Raw genomic sequence first — 21,209 nt, forward strand, 5'->3', positions numbered from 1 at the left:
GCTGGTTCAGAAGCTAGACATTTTTCTGGGTTCAAATCCTCATTTACCTCACATCCAGCTGCATGATTCTGGACAAGTAACAACCTCTCAAGTGCCTCAGTTCTCATCCCTCAAAATACGTTACTTAGCATTAGTTCAGATCGCCAGCTAGATCTCTACCATAGATTACTGCTATGGCATCTTAAGAGGTCTCCAGGCCTCCAGTCTGGCTTTTCTCCAATTCAGTCTCTTCAGTGTGGCCAGCATTCTTTCTAAAATATAAATCAAATCATGTTACTCCTTACTTTAAGCCCTTAAATGATTACCCACTGTCTTCAAGAAAAGCTTTAAACTCCTTAACAACGTATATAAGGTCTTTAAAATCTGTCCCTGTTAAATACTAAACCAGTCTCTTATTCCTGTTCTCTGTCATATGGAAACCTCAGACTTACCATGCTATTCTTTGCCTCTGGGTTCCACATATGCTGTTCTTCTGCCTGCAAGCCCTCTCCCTTCTAAACTCCTCTTCCCACCTGTACATACATGTGGTTAAATGGATACTTCTTTATTTCTCTGTTGGGTATCACTTTTAAAAGGCCTTCCTGACTCCTAAAACTGGTCAGGTGCACCCCAAGTAGGTCCTTAGCATCCCATACCTACCACTGTCTTAGCTTTCATTTGTTAGTCTATAATAATTGACTCTAAGTTTCTTAAGGATAGTGATTATGCCTTATTCACAACTATACTCCCCAGTGGTTAGCACAGTGATGGAAACATAGTAGAAATTCAATAAATATCTGTGGAATAAATTAATGAGTATGCACTGTTTGCACACCCTTTTAATTAACTGTATCTAGACTAAAATGATACATCTAACTAATCATGTCACCAGTTTACACAGTCCTTTAATGTAGAAGGGAATTTCTTATTTTTATCACATAACCTATGGAAGGAATGATATGAATACAAATACATCACATTTTGTAAAATGCAGGTAATCTTATGTTAAGATTAGCTTGACTACCAAGTTTTGTTTGTTTTGAGACAGAGTCTCACTCTATTGCCCAGGCTGGAGTGCAGTGACATGATCTCGGCTCACTGCAACCTCCGCCTTCTAGGTTCAAGCGATTCTCCTGCCTCAGCCTCCCAAGTAGCTGGGATTACAGGCATGCGCCACCATGTCCAGCTAAATTTTGTATTTTTAACAGAGTTGGGGTTTCACCATGTTGGTCAGGCTGGTCTCAAACTCCTGACCTCAAGTGATCCGCCCACCACAGCCTCCCAAAGTGCTGGGATTATAGCCATGAGTCACCACACTTGGCCTGACTGCCAAGTTTGTAAAGATATTTTTAAGATTACATTGAGAAAATTCTTAACACGTAAGTGAAAAGAGACAATAAAAGGAGGTTTTTTTATTCAAAGGTATAACTGGATAAGTAGATTTGTTTACAACCATTCTTGTGAAATACTTTTTAAAAAAATACGACCAACTTCTTTGCAAATAGCAGACACATACCTCAACTATGATGACCTAATTTTTGGTGGATAATGTACATGATTAGGCAGAAATAGGCAAGCTCACACTGGTAGATTAACTATCAAATACTCAGTCAAAACTCCGTTTGTGGCCCCCACTTCTTGATCGATTCCTATTCCCACTTCGTCTTCTACCATCTTGTCGACTTCCTGAGCGACTCCCTTGTCGACTCTGTCTACCTGACCGGCCACCAGATCGACCACCTGACCGGCCTGACCGGCCCGATCGACCACTTGACCAGCCACTCCTCTGTCTGGAATTAGAAGATGTGTTTCCATCATAATATTCTTCAATTTCAGGTAATTTGGCTGGCACTGAGAGTATCCAGTCGGAATCATGCCACTCTGCCTGTTAGGGGAATTTACAGGATTAATATAAATGCAAAATAGAAACCATAAGTAAACATGTAAGTATAGAAGACACCTTTTTCATATCTATTAGCTAAAGGCTATCTATTCTGTTAAAGTATCTGGAACAAAAATGAAAACCAGAAAATAAGCAAAAATATTTTCTATTTTCGAGATCATAAATTCATACTCAGTTCATAAATTCTAAAATTAAACTATGTATTACTAATTAAATATACTAATTACATTCTATAAATATGCATTCTAAATAAATACACATTCTAAATTCTAACATTCTAAATAAATATACTTCTATTCTAATAAATCCTAACATTCTAAATATACATTCTAAAATTATACTACATATTACGAATTAAATATACTAATTAAATAAATGTATAAAAGTATACATTATACTCAGTTTATACATTCTAAAACAGCACTATTTGATATCTCAGCACATTTATCTAATAAATTCTAACATTCTAAATATAATCTAATAAATATACATTCAAAATTATACTATGTATTAATAAATATACTAATTAAATAAATGTATAAAAGTATACATTATACTCAGTTTATACATTCTAAAACAGCACTATCTGGTATCTCAGCACAATGCAGATAGGACATTAATAAGTACTGCATTGTTTTCAGCAGGTATACTGACAAGCAAAAAGTAAAAGAGCCCATGATGGAGATTAAATACAAGTCAACACCAGCCAAGGACTAAAAAATGTAGCCACCAGAAACACTTTGATATTGGAGTAAACACGTGAAGATATACAAATCGGTAACCTATAAGAACATCACTATTTTATATCTTGCTACACTAACTGTTCCTTATTGTGATCATGAGTTGGCAAGGAAAGTTATTATTGGCTGGGCACAGTGGCTCATGTCTGTAATTCCAGCACTCTGGGAGGCCGAGGTGGGCAGATCACTTGAGGTCAGGAGTTCGAGACCAGCCTGGCCAACGTGGTGAAACCTCAACTCTACTAGAAATACAAAAATTAGTCAGGTGTGGTAGTGAGTGCCTGTAATCCCAGTTACTCAGGAGGCTGAGGCAGGAGAATTGCTTGAACCTGGGAGGCAGAGGTTTCAGTGAGCCTAGATCCTGCCACTACACTCCAGCCTGGGCAACAGAGGGAGACTCTGTCTCAAAAAAAGTTGTTATTAAGACACCGTTGCTAAAGCTATCTTTCTTTCCAATACTGGTACTTTTTGGGAAAAGACAAACGAACGTACCATTGGTGTGTTTGGCAATATATAACCAAAATTTTTTTAAAAAGGCACTAATCTTTTGGCCAAGCAATCACATTTAAAAAAGAGATAAACATGGCAATGCATAAAGAATTTGCTATACCAATGTTTAGGGCAGTCCTAATAATAGTAAATTTTAGAAAAAATATAAATTTCAGAAAATAGGACACTGGTTAAGAAAACCAGCCACCCAAATTACAGGGAGTAATTAAAAATAAGTAACTGTGGCTGGGTGCAATGGCTCACACCTGTGAACCCAGTACTTTGGGAGGCTGAGGTGGGAGGATCACTTGAGACCAAGAGTTTGAGACCAGCCTGGGCAACATAGCAAGATCCCATCTCTATTTAAAAATATAAAAAGGCCAGGCGCAGTGGCTCAAGCCTGTAATCCCAGCACTTTGGGAGGCCAAGGCGGGCAGATCATGAGGTCAAGAGATCAAGACCATCCTAACATGGTGAAACCCCATCTCTATTAAAAATACAAAAATTTCATCCTGGCTAACACGGTGAAACCACGTCTCTACTAAAAATACAAAAAATTAGCCGAGCGTGGTGGCGGGTGCCTGTAGTCCCAGCTACTCAGGAGGCTGAGGGATGAGAATCGCTTGAACCCGGGAGGCGGAGGTTGCAGTGAGCTGGGATTGCACCACTGCACTCCAGCCTGGCAATAGAGCAAGACTCTGTCTCAAAAAAAAAAAAAAAAAAATTAAAATATAAAAAGAAAAAAAAAAAGGAACTGTGTTGTTGACACAAAAATGTGTCTTTAATATATTCTGAATTTTTAAAAAGACTTCAAAAGCAGAATACTCATTTTTGTTTCAAAGTAGGTATATAAGTATGTACTGAGATATAATAGACAAATTCTTCATTATGGGAATCCAGTAGACAACTTCTTTCTTCAACAGATAAAATACAGGAATACTTTTTTAAAAGAGAGAAAGGGAGCAGAAAGAACCTATATATTAAAAGAGACTTAAGAAACATCAAATTACCATGTATGAGCTTTATGGACCCTATATTTAAAAAATTTAGGAAACAAATGGAAAAATTTAAACAAAATTGGACGATAATAAGGAATTATTATTTTGGGGGAGTTTAATTATGGTATTATGATAATGTATTTTTTAAAGTTGTTAATATTTAGAAATATGCAAATGTTTATGGTTGAAATGATAGAATACCTAGAATTTATTTCAAAAGAATGCAGAAAAGTGTAGATGAACACAGAAATGAAACAAAACTGGCTATGAACTGATCATTGTTGAAGCTGAGTGTTGGGTATATGGAGATTCATTATACAAGTCCCTCATCTAAAAAATATGTTTGAAATGATTTATAATAAAAAATTTTTTGCTGGGTATGGTGGCTCACACCAATATTCCCAACACTTTGGGAGGTCAAGGTGGGAGGATCACTTGAGGCCAGGAGTTCAAGACCAACCGGTGCTACAGACTCTGTCTCTACAAAATTTTTTTTAAAAATTAGCCAGGCATGGGGCCAGGAGCAGTGGCTCACACCTGTAATCCCAGCACTTTGGGAGGCCAAGGCAGGTGGATCACCTGAGGTTGGGAGTTTCAGACCAGCCTGACCAACATGGAGAAACTCCGTCTCTACTAAAAAAAAAAAAAAAAGTTATCCGGGTGTGGTGGCACATGTTAGCCAGGAATAGCGGCACATGCCTTGTAGTCCTAGCTACTTGGGAGTCTGAGGTGGGAGGATCACTTCAGCCCAGGAATTCAAGGTTGCAATGAGTTATGATCATGCCACTGCACTCCAGACTGAGAGAGACTCCATCTCTTTAAAAATACATTTAAGTTTGAGACAGACTGGTTATTTTATATTAAGGAATTCTTCATTGATTTAGGCATGATAATGACATTGTGACTATGATTCCCAAAATATCCCAATCTAAATGTTAGAGAATGTACTCAACTATTTAAAAAGATAAAATTTTTAAAATACCTGTAACCTTTCTGATTCAGTTGTGGGAACATCAAAGCAAACACCCTAAAAGCAAAACAAAGCAAAACATTTTAAATTACATGCATATGTGTTGATTTTTTTATTTTACTAATAATGCATGACTCAGTGGCTGCTTAATATATTTTCTAAATTTAAAAAGTTAACTAAACACAGTATCCAATAAGAATTTACAACTACTGCTAAGAATCTAGAGTATTCTCTAGAAGAGTTTGTGTAGACACTGTATGTTGTTCCATGTGCCCTGTAAAATGATCCTTCTAATAAATTTCTTTTAAAATTTAATGACGGAAAGTTTCATTTATAAAGAGCTGTAACAGGCCAGGCGTGGTAGTTCATGAATCCCAGCACTTTTCGGGGGCCAAGGTGGACAGATTGTTTGAGTCCAGGAATTCGATCGAGACCAGCCTGGGCAATATAGGGAAAACCCCATCTCTACAAAAAAAAAAAAATGCAAAAATTATCCAGGTGTGGTGATGTATGACTGTAGTCCCAGCAACTCGGGAGGCTGAGGTAGGAGTGGGAGGATCACTTGGGTCTGGGAGGTGGAAGTGGCAATGAGCTGAGATCACGCCACTGCACTCCAGCCTAGGTGACAGGGTGAGACCCTGTCTCAAAAAAAAGAAAAAAGCTGCAATATTTATTAGATAAGAATTATATAACCCAAGATGTTTCTTCCATGGTCTTAGTTGTCAATAAGCTGAAAATTAATTTAACACTCAAGTATAGCAACTAGTTTGGCCTATATGTCTTGTTATTTTTTCCCTTCCCTCTACATTTTTTTCCTGAAAGTATGTATTTGTCTCATACTTGCCCCACATCCTTTTTTTTTTTTTTTTTGAGACAGAGTCTCGCTCTGTCGCCCAGGCTGGAGTGCAGTGGCGCAATTTCGGCTCACTGCAAGCTCCGCCTCCCGGGTTCATGCCATTCTCCTGCCTCAGCCTCCCGAGTAGCTGGGACTACAGGCGCGCGCCACCACACCCAGATAATTTTTTGTATTTGTAGTAGAGACGGGGTTTCACCGTGTTAGCCAGGATGGTCTCGATCTCCTGACCTCGTGATCTGCCCACCTTGGCCTCCCAAAGTGCTGGGATTACAGGCATGAGCCACCGCGCCCGGCCACCACATCCTTTTTAAAGGTAAGTAATATTAAACTTTGAGAGAGATGATTATTTGCAATAAACAATCTAGTTAATAAATTCCAAGCTAGAATGAACCTATACAGTAAAGTTAAATTAATAACATAACATCATTTTTCAAAACCATTAGAAGAAATCAGTCACAAGATTACAGTTTTAATTTTGCTACCTAATTGTATTAAAATATTTATTTAATTCATATCATTAATTCATTAACAACGAAGAGCAGGCCACTTAAAAACTAACCTGCATGTCCTCAAAATTACAGAGCTGCTTAACTACTGCAATCATAAGCTACTTAGTCTTACAAAATAAACACACATGCCAGGTGCAATGGCTCAAGCCTGTAATCCCAGCACTTTGGGAGGCTGAGACAGGTGAATCCTTTGAGCTCAGGAGTTCAAGACCAGCCTGGGCAACATGGCAAAATCCTGTCTTTACCAAAATAATAATAATAATAATAATAATATGGGTAGGGTATGGTGGCTCATGCCTGTAATCCCAGCACTTTGGGAGGCTGAAGCAGGAGGATCACCTGAGGTCAGGAGTTCAAGACCAGCCCTGGTCAACATGGTGAAACCCCATCTCTACTAAAAATACAAAAATTAGCTGGGCATAGTGGCAGGCGCCTGTAATCTCAGCTACTCGGGAGGCTGAGGCAGGAGAATTGCTTAAACCCAGGAGGCACAGGTTGCAGTGAGCCAAGATTGTGCCACTGCACTCCAGCCTGGGTGACAAGAGTGAAACTCTGTCTCAAAAATAAAAATAATAATACAAAAAGGCCAGGTGCAGTGGCTCACACCTATAATCCCAGTAGTTTGGGAGTCCAAGACAAGAGGATCACTTGAGTCCCAGAGTTCAAGACCAGCCTAAGGGCCGGGCGCGGTGGCTCAAGCCTGTAATCCCAGCACTTTGGGAGGCCGAGACGGGTGGATCACGAGGTCAGGAGATCGAGACCATCCTGGCTAACACGGTGAAACCCCGTCTCTACTAAAAAAATACAAAAAAAAAACTAACCGGGCGAGGTGGCGGGCGCCTGTAGTCCCAGCTACTCGGGAGGCTGAGGCAGGAGAATGGCGTGAACCCGGGAGGCGGAGCTTGCAGTGAGCCGAGATCCGGTCACTGCACTCCAGCCCGGGCGACAGAGCAAGACTCCGTCTCAAAAAAAAAAAAAAAAAAAAAAAAGACCAGCCTAAGCAAATAGTGAGACCTCATCACTGTAAAGTAGTAAATAAATAAAATTTAAAAAATAAAAAGAATAAACACATGTACACAACTACATACGGTATGTGGCAGAAACTTAGATAACTTGGGTATCAGATAGTCAAACTGAACAGAATGACATAGCTCTAGAGGAATGGGTTACATATATAATGCCCCAAATTTATAACTAGAAACAAACTAACAAAGAGAAAACAGTATTATTCATGCCATTAGGCTTCAAAGAGAAAACAAAATTTGCTAGTGTTTGTAAACATTTGGGGTAGTTGATTAAAAAGCTTTTTAATTGTCTAGAAAAGCCTACCATATTTCCTTTCAGGAGGCACATTCTGGTAATCTGAGACACTGCATTACTACTCAGCTTTCTGTTAAGTTCTTTCCAAGCACAGCTGACATCCTGTATTTCCTCTAGGCTTTCCAGAGTCATGGTCACAAACCCCTTGAGGAATAAAAACCACATTATGTTTGGAAATAAATCAGCAGCAGCAGTACAATGAAATTCTAACTCTATAATCCTTCAAGATGTAACATTTCTTATGAGCCAAAAGTATATAAAACTGCAGCTAAAAAAATTTTTTGAAACTACATTATTAGAATAGTGTTTACAGATAATTGAAAGTACTATCCTATGTATTGCTGCAAGACTCTATTTAATTCTAACCATTATGCTTTAAGAGAGAATTAAGAATTAAGCAAACCAGAGCCGAGAAAGACACCATGGAAGTGAAGAATTAAGGAAATGTTGAGGGAGTCAAAGTCAGCTTGGAGTGAAAACCTTGGCTAGGTGTGGTGGCTCACACCTGTAATCTCAGCACTTTAGGAAACCAAGGCGGGAGGGTCACTTGAGCCCGGGAGTTTGAGACCAGCCTAGGCAACATGGTGAAATGCCATTGCTACAAAAAAAAAAAAAAGAAAAAATTAGCCAGGCATGGTGGCGCACTCCTACAGTCCCAGCTACTCGGGAGGCTTGAGCTCAGGAGCCCAGGAGGCAGAGGTTGCAGTGAGCCGAGATTGCACCACAGCACTCCAGCCTGGGTGACAGAACTAGACCCTGTCTCAAATAAATAAATAAATAAATAAATACAACATAAATTTCTTTAACCTTTTTTTTTTTTTTTTAAAGACAGGGCCTCGCTCTGTCACCCAGGCTGGAATGCAGTGGCACGATCTCAGCTCACTGCACCCTCAACCTTCTGGGCTCAAGCAATCCTCTCACCTCAGCCCCACAAGCATCAGGAACTACAGGTGTGTGCCACCATGCTGTGCTAATTTTTGTATTTTTAGTAGAGACGGGGTTGCTCAGGTTGGTCTTGAACTTCTGGACTCAAGTGGTCTGCCTGCTTCAGCTTCCCAAAGTGCTAGGATTACAGGCATGAGCCACCATGCCTGACCAATTTCTTTAAACTTTTGAAGGACTGTTACATAAGCAAAAATTATTTGTTCTGTAAAGCTTCACTAATAGCAAAAGAATCAACATTAAGAAGACATGGGGATGCATTCAGCAAACAAATATTTATTGAGTGCCCTCTATGTATGTGCCACAGACTGTACTAGGTGCTAGAGATTCAGCAATAAGTAGTCCTTTCTCTCATGGAGAGTAGATTCCAGTGCATGTGCATGTACCTACACCTGTATGTGGGGTTGGGTGGGTACACAGTAAACAAATAAGCAAATATATGGAATATCATATAGTAATAAGCATCACGAATACGAATAAAGCAGCGCTTAGAGAACAAAGAGTATAGGGAGGAGTAAGCTATTTTAGAGTGATCAAAAAAGACCTCTCTGGTATGATATTTGAGCAGAGACCAGAATGAAGTAGAGGAGTAAGCAACATGGTTATTAGAGGGAAAGAACATTCAAGACAATGAAAGTAGGCACAAAGGCCTTGTGTAATAGTTAAGTTTATGTCTGAGGAAAACCAAATAGGTTAGGGTGTCTGAAGTAAGAAAGGGGAGAGTGATAAGAGATTATATCAAGGAGACAGCAAGAGGAAAATCCTATAGGACATTCATGATAAAGACTGGATTTTGGTTTAACCCATGAAAGAAATTTAAAGCCACTAACACCCTGTTTCTAAGATATTTAATCAGAGATTAAATGACCCATCTGCCAAAGAGGGATTCTTTATTGGATGAGGGTTGAGACTAAATAACTTCTTAGGTACTTCTTAGCTCAAATCTCAATGCTTTCTAAAGATATATGTTTTAAATACTGTCTTAACAAGCATTTGGTGGGTTATTAGGGATAGGATATTTGCTCAATGCTAAAGTATCACCCCACAAGTTACTAATTACAGAAAGTAAAATACACGTTTAAAATATGGCAGTTTCCATCTTAAACAAATGCTCAAACTAAGCATTACTAGTACTGGAACAACCTAACATTTTATGCCTCTTGATGTGATGCAGTATGAGGTACATATTAACTATAAAGTACCCTTGCCAAAAATATTTAACCTAAATATAAAAACCAAGCTTTGATATTACTTCCAGTTTAAAAGAGGATAAAGGCAAAAGTTAAATGATGCTTGAAGAGATTGGGACAAATTCAGATAGTGAGATACTATACCAAACAACCGACCTAGACTCTTCACCAAATCAGTAGCAGAAAAAAATTAAAAAGATGGGAAAACAGTTCCAGACTAAAAAAGACTAAAGAGACATAATACCAAATGTAACATATTTAACTAGATTCTGAATTTTTAAAAAGATACATACAAACAGGTATACGTATACATACGGATAAATGGAATGGAGCCCAATAAGTCACTCGAAGCAAAATGACATTTAGCTAAACTATTAACACCTACCAGGTAGAAACCATCAGATACCCCAGCTGCGTTCACTTGCACTACAACAAATAAGTCACAACCAAGTGAACCTGCCCTGCCCTTTTTGTTCCCTCCTACCCATCACAGGGATGTGCTGCCCAAAATTAGTCTGTTCTGTTATTTGAAAATCCCACCAGCAGGCTCTAGTCTTATAGATGTCTCCAGGACCAGGCTCACTAACTCTCTCTCTCCACTCAGACATAAAAGAACTCTTATTTAAAATTCTCTTCACCAAGAAACTCCCCTCACTTACACTTGAATAAGTAAAAAATCTCTGAGCTACCTGCACCAATGGTTCTGGTGTGGTATGTTTTGGCACGTGATACGAAGCTGGTAGCAGGCGAGTTCAGATGGTGTCACACTTACACAACCCCTCCACACACACAGGCATTTACTTACTTTGCATGCTACTGTGTTAATTGTGCAGAGTCTATTTCTTACTTTGCAGGATTCCATGGAAACTTACAAAATGAAATGTAGGTTCTGGTATACAAGTTTCAGTTAACAAAGGTCTGTGCAAAGTAAGCATTTCCTATATTTCTCTCCAAATACCCAGACAGACATTTTCAGGATAATGAGAAAAAAATGGATATAAACTAAATATTAGATGATAATACAGAACTATCATTACTTTTCACAGATGAGCTTATTAGATTGTGGTTATGTAGCAGAATATCCTTATTCTCAGAGGATGCATGTTGAAATATTTAGGGATGATATCACAGTGTTTCAACTTACTTTCAAATGGTTTAGGAAAAAAATACAGGCCGGGTGAGGTGGTTCACGCCTGTAATCCCAGCACTTTGGGAGGCTGAGGAGGGTGGATCACCCGAGGTCAGGAGTTTGAGACCAGCCTGACCAATATGGTGAAACCCCATCTCTATTAAAAATACAAAAATTAGCTGGACGTGGTGGCATGTGCCTGTGGTCCCAGCTACTCAGGAGGCTGAGACAGGAGAATTGCTTGAACCTGGGAGGCAGAGGTTGCAGTGAGCCAAGATTGCGCAATTGCACTCCAGCCTGGGCAACAGAACAAGACTCCATCTCAAAAAATATATATATACTTATAAAGTTACAAAGCAAGAAGGAAGATATTGAATGGTTCCTAAAACAAAGAAATGATAAATGTTTAAGACGATGGATATGCTAATGACCCTGATCTGATCCCTATACACAGTATGTATTGAAACATCACTACATACCCTTTAAATATGTACAATTATTACATGTCACATTTTTTTAAAAATTACAAATTAAGAGCTCAAAAAGGATATAAAGCAAATGATACACACTTTTAACAGTTGAATCTAGGTGGATTGTATGTGGTTACTGCATTATTCTTTCAGTTTTTCTGTGGATTTGAAAAATTTGGAAGAGGTGATTGTCAAAAAAGAATTTATTAGGGAGTAGAAATAAAGAGACCAGTTTCTCATAGAGCAAAACAGTTTTTTTCTGCACAAAAAGCACAGTAATTCACTATACAATATTTACTATAGTTCAATTTTAACCTTTTCCCACTCATGTACAATTTTCTCACAGATTTCTACCTTATCAGAGGTAATCAAAGATCGTGGTTCGAAGCTTGATGCACCAGAAATGTGGGCTAAAGCAGCAGCCAATGCATCCACTGCCCCTTTCTCTTCTATCAGTCTCTGAGCTGATGGTCGGAAAAAATCAACAGCAGCATAAGAAACGGAAGCCAGAGACCTGTGGTTTAAAAATAGTATTCTTGGTCAAGACACAGGGAAAAAAAATAAAAGATAAGAGGATAAATGGGAAAAAGAAAGAGTAATTTTTTTTTTTTTTTTTTTTTTTTTTTTGAGACAGAGCCTTGCTCTGTCACCCAGTCTGGAGTGCACTGGCCCGATCTTGGCTCACTGCAGCCTCAACCTCCCAGGCTCAAGCGATCCTCCCGCCTCAGCCTTCCAAGTAGCTGGGACTACAGGTGCATGCGCCACCATTCCTGGCTAATCTCTGTATTTTTTGTAGAGACAAGGTTCCACCATGTTGGCCAAGCTAGTCTCAAACTCTTAAGCTCAAGCAATCTGCCCACCTCAGCCTCCCAAAGTGCTGGAATTACAGACACGCACCACAGCGCCCAGCCACATTTTTATATTTTAATATAACTAAATGTCTGCTGGTAAAACTGGTGATTAAAATTTTCTGCTATTTAAACAGGGAGAGCTTACAGATGAATAGCCTAATACAAAAGAAACAATTATTCAGCAAGTTCAGAAAGCATACCTGATGGCATCCATGCTTTTAGATTTAACTAAATCCATTGTAGAAGGAACACCTACACGTTTAAAAGTAATTCCCTGAAAATGAAAGAGTTACATTAAAGAAAAATGGAAGTCTTTACAATTAATTCCTAAATTAATATTTTAATAGTTCGTTGAATTTCTATTTCTTGGAGTTAAAGATTTCATAGCCCTAGCAGATTAAAAGATCTGTTTTTTGTTTGTTTGTTTGTTTTTTCGTTTTTGAGACAGATTCTTGCTCTGTTGCCCAGGCTGGAGTGTGGTGGCATGATCTTGGCTCACTGCAACCTCCACCTCCCAGGTTCAAGCAATTCTCCTGCCTCAGCCTCCCTAGTAGCTGGGATTACAGGTGCCTGCCACCATGCCCAGCTAATTTTGGTATTTTTAGTAGAGATGGGGTTTCACCATGTTGGGCAGGCTGGTCTTAAACTCCTGACCTCAAGTGATCTGCCCGTCTCCGCCTCCCAAAGTGCTGGGATTACAGGTGTGAGCCACTGCACCCAGCCAAGATCTGTTTTTTTCTAATAAATAATCAATTACAAATTTCAGAAAGAGAAAAATAATTTTTTGAATTGCCCCTTAGTTACAATCAAGGAATTTCACTTGTAAAACAAGCCTGATTTAAAAAAAAAAAAAAAAAAAAAAAAAAAAGATGTTTAAATCTATCAGCTTTTTTCCTTATTTTACAAAGTATATGAAATAGCATATAAAAACACATAAAATTAGGAAAAACTGAAAATTCAGATCACAGAAAACGTACAGTTTCTAAAGAAACTTGTACCATTACTTAAAAGAATCTTAACTATTATTACAAGACAATCTTTTAGTCACCCATTTACAATGCTGGACTAAGAAGCAGTGAAATCACAATGCACTTCTGATTTTAGTATGAAGAGAGAAATTCAAGGAAAAGATGAGAAAGTCAGCTCCACTGTCTTCAAAATAAAAGCTGTATTAAAAGTCTTGAAGCTAATATAAATTTAGATCTCCGCAGGCTTCACATCCAAATGCAGCTTAAATTGAGAAAAGTTATGAAGACCTACTTGTGAGAATAATTATAAGAACTCTCTTTTAAGGCACCATTTAGACAATAAGTCTGAAATAATTTAACTCTACTTACTGCTTTTTGTTCCACATATCTTAGTTGACCTCTTTCTCTTGGTTGATAAAAACATATACAAATCCCTGTCCGTCCAGCTCTACCTGTGCGTCCAGAGCGATGGATATAGGACTCAACATCCTAAAGATTATAAGAGGTAATACTTTTTAAAACTCTAGCAAGTTCCAGTCATTCTGGAATCCAAATAATAATATATTTATCTCAATCCTGTTGCCCTTTTCAATATTCCAAACAATTACATGTGTGGATTTTGGGGTAAAGGCAATATGATTTAAAACCTTTTAATCCACCTCATCCCAGGTTTCTTTACATGGCAACTTTTTAAAATTCTCTGCCTGATTTTGTTGCTCCATGCTTCAAATCCAAACAACAGAGTTAATCATCTGCAAAGGTATCAGAATCTGATCAATTTAATACCACACTAACAAAAAATGGCTAAGAGCAAGAAGAGATGACATATTTTTCACATCCCAAGCAATATGTTGTAAATCAAATGGTAATTTCTAAAATTGCTCTTATTTTTCCCAAATCAAATCCCATTTCCTACCTGAGGAGGAGAACTTTGAATCACCAGGTCAACTTCAGGAATGTCCAAACCACGGGCAGCCACATTGGTTGCCACCAAAACTTTAAAACTACCTTCTCTGAAGCCCTTTAGTGTAATTTCTCTTTGTGACTGTGCAATGTCCCCATGTAAACACTGGGCATTCTATTTGAGAAAGGGGGAGAAAATTAATTGTACAGTTCATACTTGCAACTGATAGCACCGCAACATCATCTAGTCTGTGCTCCTTTTGCATGTTTTTAAATCTTATTTTGGTAATTTTAACAATGCATGCTTATGTTTAAAAAAAGTCAAACATGACAGAAAATATTTAACATAAAATGTAAAAGCTTCCCTAATACTAGTCACTTAGAAATAATTCACTGTTAGGAGTTTGGTAAATATTCTGTCAGACTTTTTTTTTTTTTTTTCCCCAGACAGTTTCACTCTTACTGCCCAGGCTGGAGTGCAATGGAGTGATCCCGGCTCACTGCAACCTCCACCTTCCGAGTTCAAGTGATTCTCCTGCCTCAGCCTCCCGAGTAGCTGGGATTACAGGTGCCTGCCACCATGTCCAGCTAATGTTTGTATTTTTAGTAGAAACAGGGTTTCACCATGTTGATCAGGCTGGTCTTGAACTCCTGACCTCAGGTGATCCGCCAGCCTCAGCCTCCCAAAGTGCTGGGATTACAGGTGTGAGCCACCACACCTGGCCACTTTTTTTTTTTTTAAATACACACATACTCACATTACACAAGCATATACTATGACTTTATGTATTTATTTATAACATGAGATATTACATAGGTAGGGTTTTGTAACCTACTTTATAAATTTAGTGTATCTTACCTATCCACATCTACAGATAAAATGCTACTGAATTTTTTTAAACTGTATATAATTTATTCATATGGATCCTACTGATGAACTTTTGGGCTGTATTCAAATTTTCACGTTTAGAAACAATGCCGCAATGGGCCAGGCGCGGTGGTTCATGCCTGTAATCCCAGAACTCTGGGAGGCCGAGACAGGCAGATCACCTGAGGTCAGGAGTTTGAGACCAGCCTGGCCAACATGGTGAAACCCTGTCTCTACTAAAAATACAAAAAATTAGCCAGGCGTGATGGCAGGCACCTGTAATCCCAGCTACTTGGGAGGCTGAGGCAGGAGAATTGCTTGAACCTGGGAAGCGAAGGCTGCAGTGAGCTGAGATCATGCCATTGCACTCCAGCCTGGGGGACAAGAATGAAGCTTTGTCTCAAAAAAAAAAAAAAAGAAAGAAAGAAAGAAACAATGTTGCAATGAACAACTTTGTACTTGTATCTCTGGATGCCTCAGTATCTGTATATTTCAGTAGGATACATATCTAGAAGTTGAATTTCTGGGCCAAAAATTATGAACACATAGCATTTTAACAGAAACTGTATTATAAAAAAACAGTATTACAGAAAAAGTTGTATACCTTTTATTCTTCAATACTCTGTATTTATTTCATCATACCCCACCCAGCTTGTATATTATAAATCATTGTAATCTTTGTGAATTTAATAGGCAAAAATAATTTCCCAATGATGTTTTAATTTACATGTCTGTAATTTTTAGTGATGCTGAACCGATTTATATTAGGTTGATCTTCATCTCTGCTGCAAATTTCCTGGTATTATAAATACACTTCCTAGTATTCCTGGCCACTATATTAAAGTCAAAAAGTTCATAACAATGATCAGGCCGGGTTCAGTGGCTCAGGCCTATAAACCCAGCACTTTGGGAGGCTGACATGGGTGGATCACTTCAAGTCAGGAATTCAAGACCAGCCTGGCCAACATGGTGAACCCTCATCTCTACTAAAAATACAAAGATTAGCCAGGTGTGGTGGTGCATGCCTGTAATCCCAGCTACTCGAGAGGTTGAGGCAGGAGAATCATCTGAACCCGAGAAGTGAAAGTTGCAGTGAGCCGTAATCACTCCACTGCACTCTAGCCTGGGCGGCAGAACGAGACTCCGTCTCAAAAAACAAAAGTTCACAACAATAATTTAACCCCAACAGTATTTCAGCCTTGGTATCTAAATAGTTTAATGCATACATGAATGAATTCAGTGAGCACTTGCTATCTGTCTGAATTATACCTGGTTCTAGAACATTCATAATAAGAAACACAACTCTGGGGCCACCAGCTGACAGGCATCTTCAATAAATATGACGTGCTATCACAGGTGTAGGTTCAGAGTGCTACAGGAATACTTAAGAGGGAAATCTAACTCAATCTTGTTTGAGGGGAAAGCAGCACTGAAGCTGACACCTAACATCATAAGGAACCACTAGGTAAAAGAGGGAGCAGAAGGCTAGGGAGATCCTGGTAGAAAGAAATATCATACATAAAGAGTGGGGAGTGAAACCTACAAATATCTGAGCACTGCTGAAACAGAGTGAAAAGGGAGCGGGGGTGAGAGGATAGGGAGTGAGAGATGAGATTGGAATAGAATATAAACTTTATCCTGAGGACAATATGAAACAATTGAATGATTATAAGCAGGAAAATATCATGAACATATTAAATTATACGACCGGGCACAGTGGCTCATGCCCATAATCCCAGTACTTTGGGAGGCCAAGGCAGGCGGATCACCTGAGGTCAGGAGTTTGAGACCAACATGGTGAAACCCCGTCTCTACTAAAAATACTAAAAAAGTAGCCGGGTGTGGTGGCGAGTGCCTGTAATCCCAGAGACTCATGAAGCTGAGGCAAGAGAATCACTGGAACCTGGGAGGCGGAGGTTGCAGTGAGCCGAGATTGTGCCACTGCACTCCAGCCTGGGCGACAGAGCAAGATTCCGTGTCTCTCTCTCTCTCTCTCTCTATATATATATATATATATATTTTTTTTAGGTTCTGTCACCCACCCACCAGCCTGGGTGACAGAGCAATACCCTGTTTCTAAAAAAGGAAATAAAGAGTTATCAGTGGCCTCACTAAGGTGGTGGCAATAACCACCTATTACGCCACAAATATATAATGACCTACAACATGTTGGGCACTAGGGATAAAAAAGTGAACAAAAATAAGACTGCTGGCCGGGCGTGGTGGCTCATGCCTGTAATCCCAGCACTTTTGGAGGCCGAGGCAGGAGGATCATGAGGTCAGGAGATCGAGACCACAGTGAAACTCCATCTCTACTAAAAATAGAAAAAATTAGCCAGGCGTGGTGGCAGGCGCCTATAGTCCCAGCTACTTGGGAGGCTGAGGCAGGAGAATGGCGCAAACCCGGGAGGCGGAGTTTGCAGTGAGCCGGAGTTTGCAGTGAGCCGAGATTGTGCCACTGCACTCCAGCCTGGGCGACAGAGCAAGACTCTGTCTCAAAAAAAAAAAAAAAAAAAAAAAACTGCTTCTGTCCTCATAGTCTTCATATCCTGGTCAGAAAGACGGACATTAATCAAATAATTAGGCACACAAATAAATTTAGATAATGAATGTAATGGATGATGCACGGGTCTAAGAGGCAATGAGGCTTTATAAGAGGACAACCTGACCTAGCTTGGGGCAAGAAAGGATTCCCTAAAAAGTGATGCTTTGGACTGAGATCTGAAGAATGAGTAGGAGTTGTTAGGCAAGGTAGACTACAAATTCAAGAGCTGACCAGCATCGTGGCTCATGCCTATAATCCCAGCACATTGGGAGGCCAAGGTGGGAGGACTGCTGGAACCCAGGAGTTAAAGACCAGCCTAACAGCCATGCGAGGTGGCGGGTGCCTGTAGTCCCAGCTACTTGGGAGGCTGAGGCAGGAGAATGGCGTAAACCCGGGAGGCGGAGCTTCCAGTGAGCTGAGATTCGGCCACTGCACCCCAGCCTGGGTGACAGAGCAAGACTCCGTCTCAAAAAAAAAAAAAAAAAAAAGACTAGCCTAGGCTACATAAGGATATACCACCTCTATAAAAAATAAAAAGTTAGCCAGGTGTAGGGGCACACACGTGTCATCCCAGCTACTTGAGAGGCTGAGGTGGGAGGATCACTTGGTCCCAAGCCGTTGAGGCTCCAATAAGCCACTGCACCACTGTACTCCAGGCTAAGGGACAGAGCGAGACCCTGTCTCCACCCAAAAAAAACAAACCATGGCATGTATGGAGTGTGTGCACAAAATGAAAAAATGAGAGGGAAGTATAAGATGAGGCTGGAAAGGTAAGTAGGGGCTACACCATAACTGAATTCAAGAACTACTAGTTGATGAAATTGCAAGGACATACTCAAGGGAGTAGAAATTATGTATAAAGGAAAGAGATACATTATACACGATTCTCAGATTTTTAGATTCTGCAACTGGTATAAGAAATAAATGTAGGCTGGACGCGGTGGCTCCTGCCTGTATTCCCAGCACTTCGGGAGGGCAAGGCCCGTGGATCACCTGAGATCAGGAGTTTGAGACCAGCCTGGTCAATGTGGTGAAACCCTGTCTCTACTAAAAATACAAAAATTAGCCGGGCATGGTGGCAGGTACCTGTAATCCCAGCTACTCAGGAGGCTGAGGCAAGAGGATCACTTGAACCCGGAAGGCAGAGGTTGCAGTGAGCTGGGATCACATCACTGGACTCCAGCTTGGGCAACAAGAGCGAAACTCCATCTCAAAACAAGAAAAAAGAAAGAAAGAAAGAAATGGACCAGGCTGCTTTGGGAGGCCGAGGTGGGCGGATTACTTGAGGTCAGAAGTTCCAGACCAGCCTGGCCAACATGGCAAAACCCTGTCTCCACTAAAAATACAAAAATTAGCCGGGCGTGGTGGTGCATGCCTGTAATCCCAGCTACTAGGGAGGCTGAGGGAGGAGAATCACTTGAACCCGGGGGCAGAGGACGGACTTTTCAGTTAGTCGAGATCACACCACTGCACTCCAGCCCCCATCTCAAAAAAAAAAAAAAAAAAAATGAGGCCGGGCGCAGTGGCTCACGCCTATAATCCCAGCACTTTGGGAGGGAAAGGTGAGCAGATCATGAGGTCAAGGGATTGAAACTATCCTGGCCAAAATGGTGAAAACTCGTCTCTACTAAAAATACAAAAATTAGCTGGGTGTGGTGATGTGCACCTGTAGTTCCAGCTACTCAGGAGACTGAGGCAGGAGAATCGCTTGAACCTGGGAGGCGGAGGTTGCAGTGAGCCGAGATCACACCATTCTACTCCAGCCTGGGCGACAAGAGCGAAACTCCATCTCAGAAAAGAAAAAGAAAGAAAGAAATGGACAAGGCTGGGCACAGCGGCTCATACCTGTAATCTGAGTACTTTGGGAGACCGAGGTGGGCGGATCACTTGAAGTCAGGAGTTCCAGACCAGCCTGGCCAACATGGTGAAACCCCGTCTCCACTAACAATACAAAAATCAGTGGGGCATGGTGGCACACACCTGTAATACCAGCTATTGGGGAGGTTGAGGCAGGAGAATCGCTTGAACCCGGGAGCAGAGGATGCAGTGAGCCGAGATCATGCCACTGCACTCCAGCCTAGTAAAAAAGCAAGACTCCGTCTCAAAAAAAAAAAAAAAAAAAAAGAAATAAACAGAACACTTTAAACCATAGGAGACAGAATCCAAAAATACTATGTGGCTGGCTGGATGGCCAAGGGTAAGGAATAAATTCAAGAGTGATACACAAATTTCTGGTTTAAGCAACGGATAATGCTGGAGACAGATTGCATATAGGAGTGTAGAAAGTTAATTAATTTAGGTTTAGAAACATACAGGTTGGTGTGTCTGTAGCCAGTAGGTCTAGTATTCTTGAGGCAGATCCCAGTGAGAAAAAGATTTGCCTATCATTAGCGTATACTCAATAACTGGAGCCATAGGAGTGATTAGATCTATCTATACATATTTATACTTCTATATTCCTATACTAATTGACTCCTTGCTTCAAGAAAATAAATGCAGTATGCAAAATGCTTTAAATAAACAATTTTTTTTTTTTTTAAATAAAACAGAGACGAAGTCTCACTATGTTGCCCAGGCTGGTTTTAAACTCCTGAGCTCAAGTGATCCTCCTGCCTTGGCCTCCCAAAGTGCTAGGATTACAGACATAAGCCATCGTGCCTGGCACATCTAAATCTTAAAATGGTACAAAAGAAAGAAATTTTGGCCGGGCGCGGTGGCTCAAGCCTGTAATCCCAGCACTTTGGGAGGCCGAGACGGGCGGATCACGAGGTCAGGAGATCAAGACCATCCTGGCTAACATGGTGAAACCCCGTCTCTACTAAAAATACAAAAAACTAGCCGGGCGAGGTGGCAGGCGCCTGTGGTCCCAGCTACTCAGGAGGCTGAGGCAGGAGAATGGCGTGAACCTGGGAGGCGGAGCTTGCAGTGAGCTGAGATCCGGCCACTGCACTCCAGCCTGGGCGACAGAGCGAGACTCCGTCTCAAAAAAAAAAGAAAGAAAGAAATTTTTAATACCACCTTTTAAATTTTATTTATTTATTTTGGAGACAGGGTCTCACTCTGTCGCCCAGGGTGGAGGGCAGTGGCATGATCATTGCTCACTGTAGCCTCGACCTCCCGGACTCAAGAAATGCTTCTCACCTCAGCCTCCTCAGTAGCTTGGACCACAGGTGTGTCCCACCACACCTAGGCAATTTTTTTATTTTTTGTAGAGACAGTCTCGCGATGTTTCTCAGGCCGCTTTTGAATGCCTGGCCTCAATAAATTTTCCTGTCTTGGCTTCCCAGGGAAATTCTTTTAATTTCAAAAACATCCTTTTATTATTATTTTATTTTAATTTATTTTATTGAGACACAGTTTCACTCTGTCTCTTAGGCTAGAGTACAGTGCTGCACAATCTCAGCTCACTGCAACTGCCACCTCCTGGGTTCAAGCAATTCTCGTGCCTTGGCCTCCCAAGTAGCTGGGATTACAGGCACGTGCCACCAATTTTTGTATTTTTAGTAGATGTGGGGTTTCACCATGTTCGCCAGGCTGATCTCGAACTCCTGATCTCAAGTGATCCACTCGTCTCAGCCT

The 21,209-nt window shown here is 40.4% G+C and overlaps 1 protein-coding gene across 2 annotated transcripts in view; it reads right to left on the reverse strand.

Moving 5' to 3' along the window:
- Positions 1-1,363: 1,363 nt before the first annotated feature.
- The window catches only part of DDX50 (DExD-box helicase 50), a 46,345-nt gene continuing 26,499 nt past the window's right edge, over positions 1,364-21,209 (reverse strand). For both annotated transcript variants that reach the window (XM_007963236.3, XM_038009142.2), the window contains 7 exons: positions 14,231-14,392; positions 13,684-13,803; positions 12,547-12,620; positions 11,850-12,009; positions 7,774-7,908; positions 5,092-5,136; positions 1,364-1,864 (listed from right to left, as the gene is read on the reverse strand). In XM_007963236.3, coding sequence (XP_007961427.1) covers positions 1,586-1,864; positions 5,092-5,136; positions 7,774-7,908; positions 11,850-12,009; positions 12,547-12,620; positions 13,684-13,803; positions 14,231-14,392 — 975 coding nt within the window. In that variant the 3' untranslated portion in view covers positions 1,364-1,585. The remainder of the gene's footprint in view (positions 1,865-5,091; positions 5,137-7,773; positions 7,909-11,849; positions 12,010-12,546; positions 12,621-13,683; positions 13,804-14,230; positions 14,393-21,209) is intronic.

This window comes from Chlorocebus sabaeus, chromosome 9 (assembly GCF_047675955.1).
Source record: "Chlorocebus sabaeus isolate Y175 chromosome 9, mChlSab1.0.hap1, whole genome shotgun sequence".
NCBI lineage: Eukaryota > Metazoa > Chordata > Mammalia > Primates > Cercopithecidae > Chlorocebus > Chlorocebus sabaeus.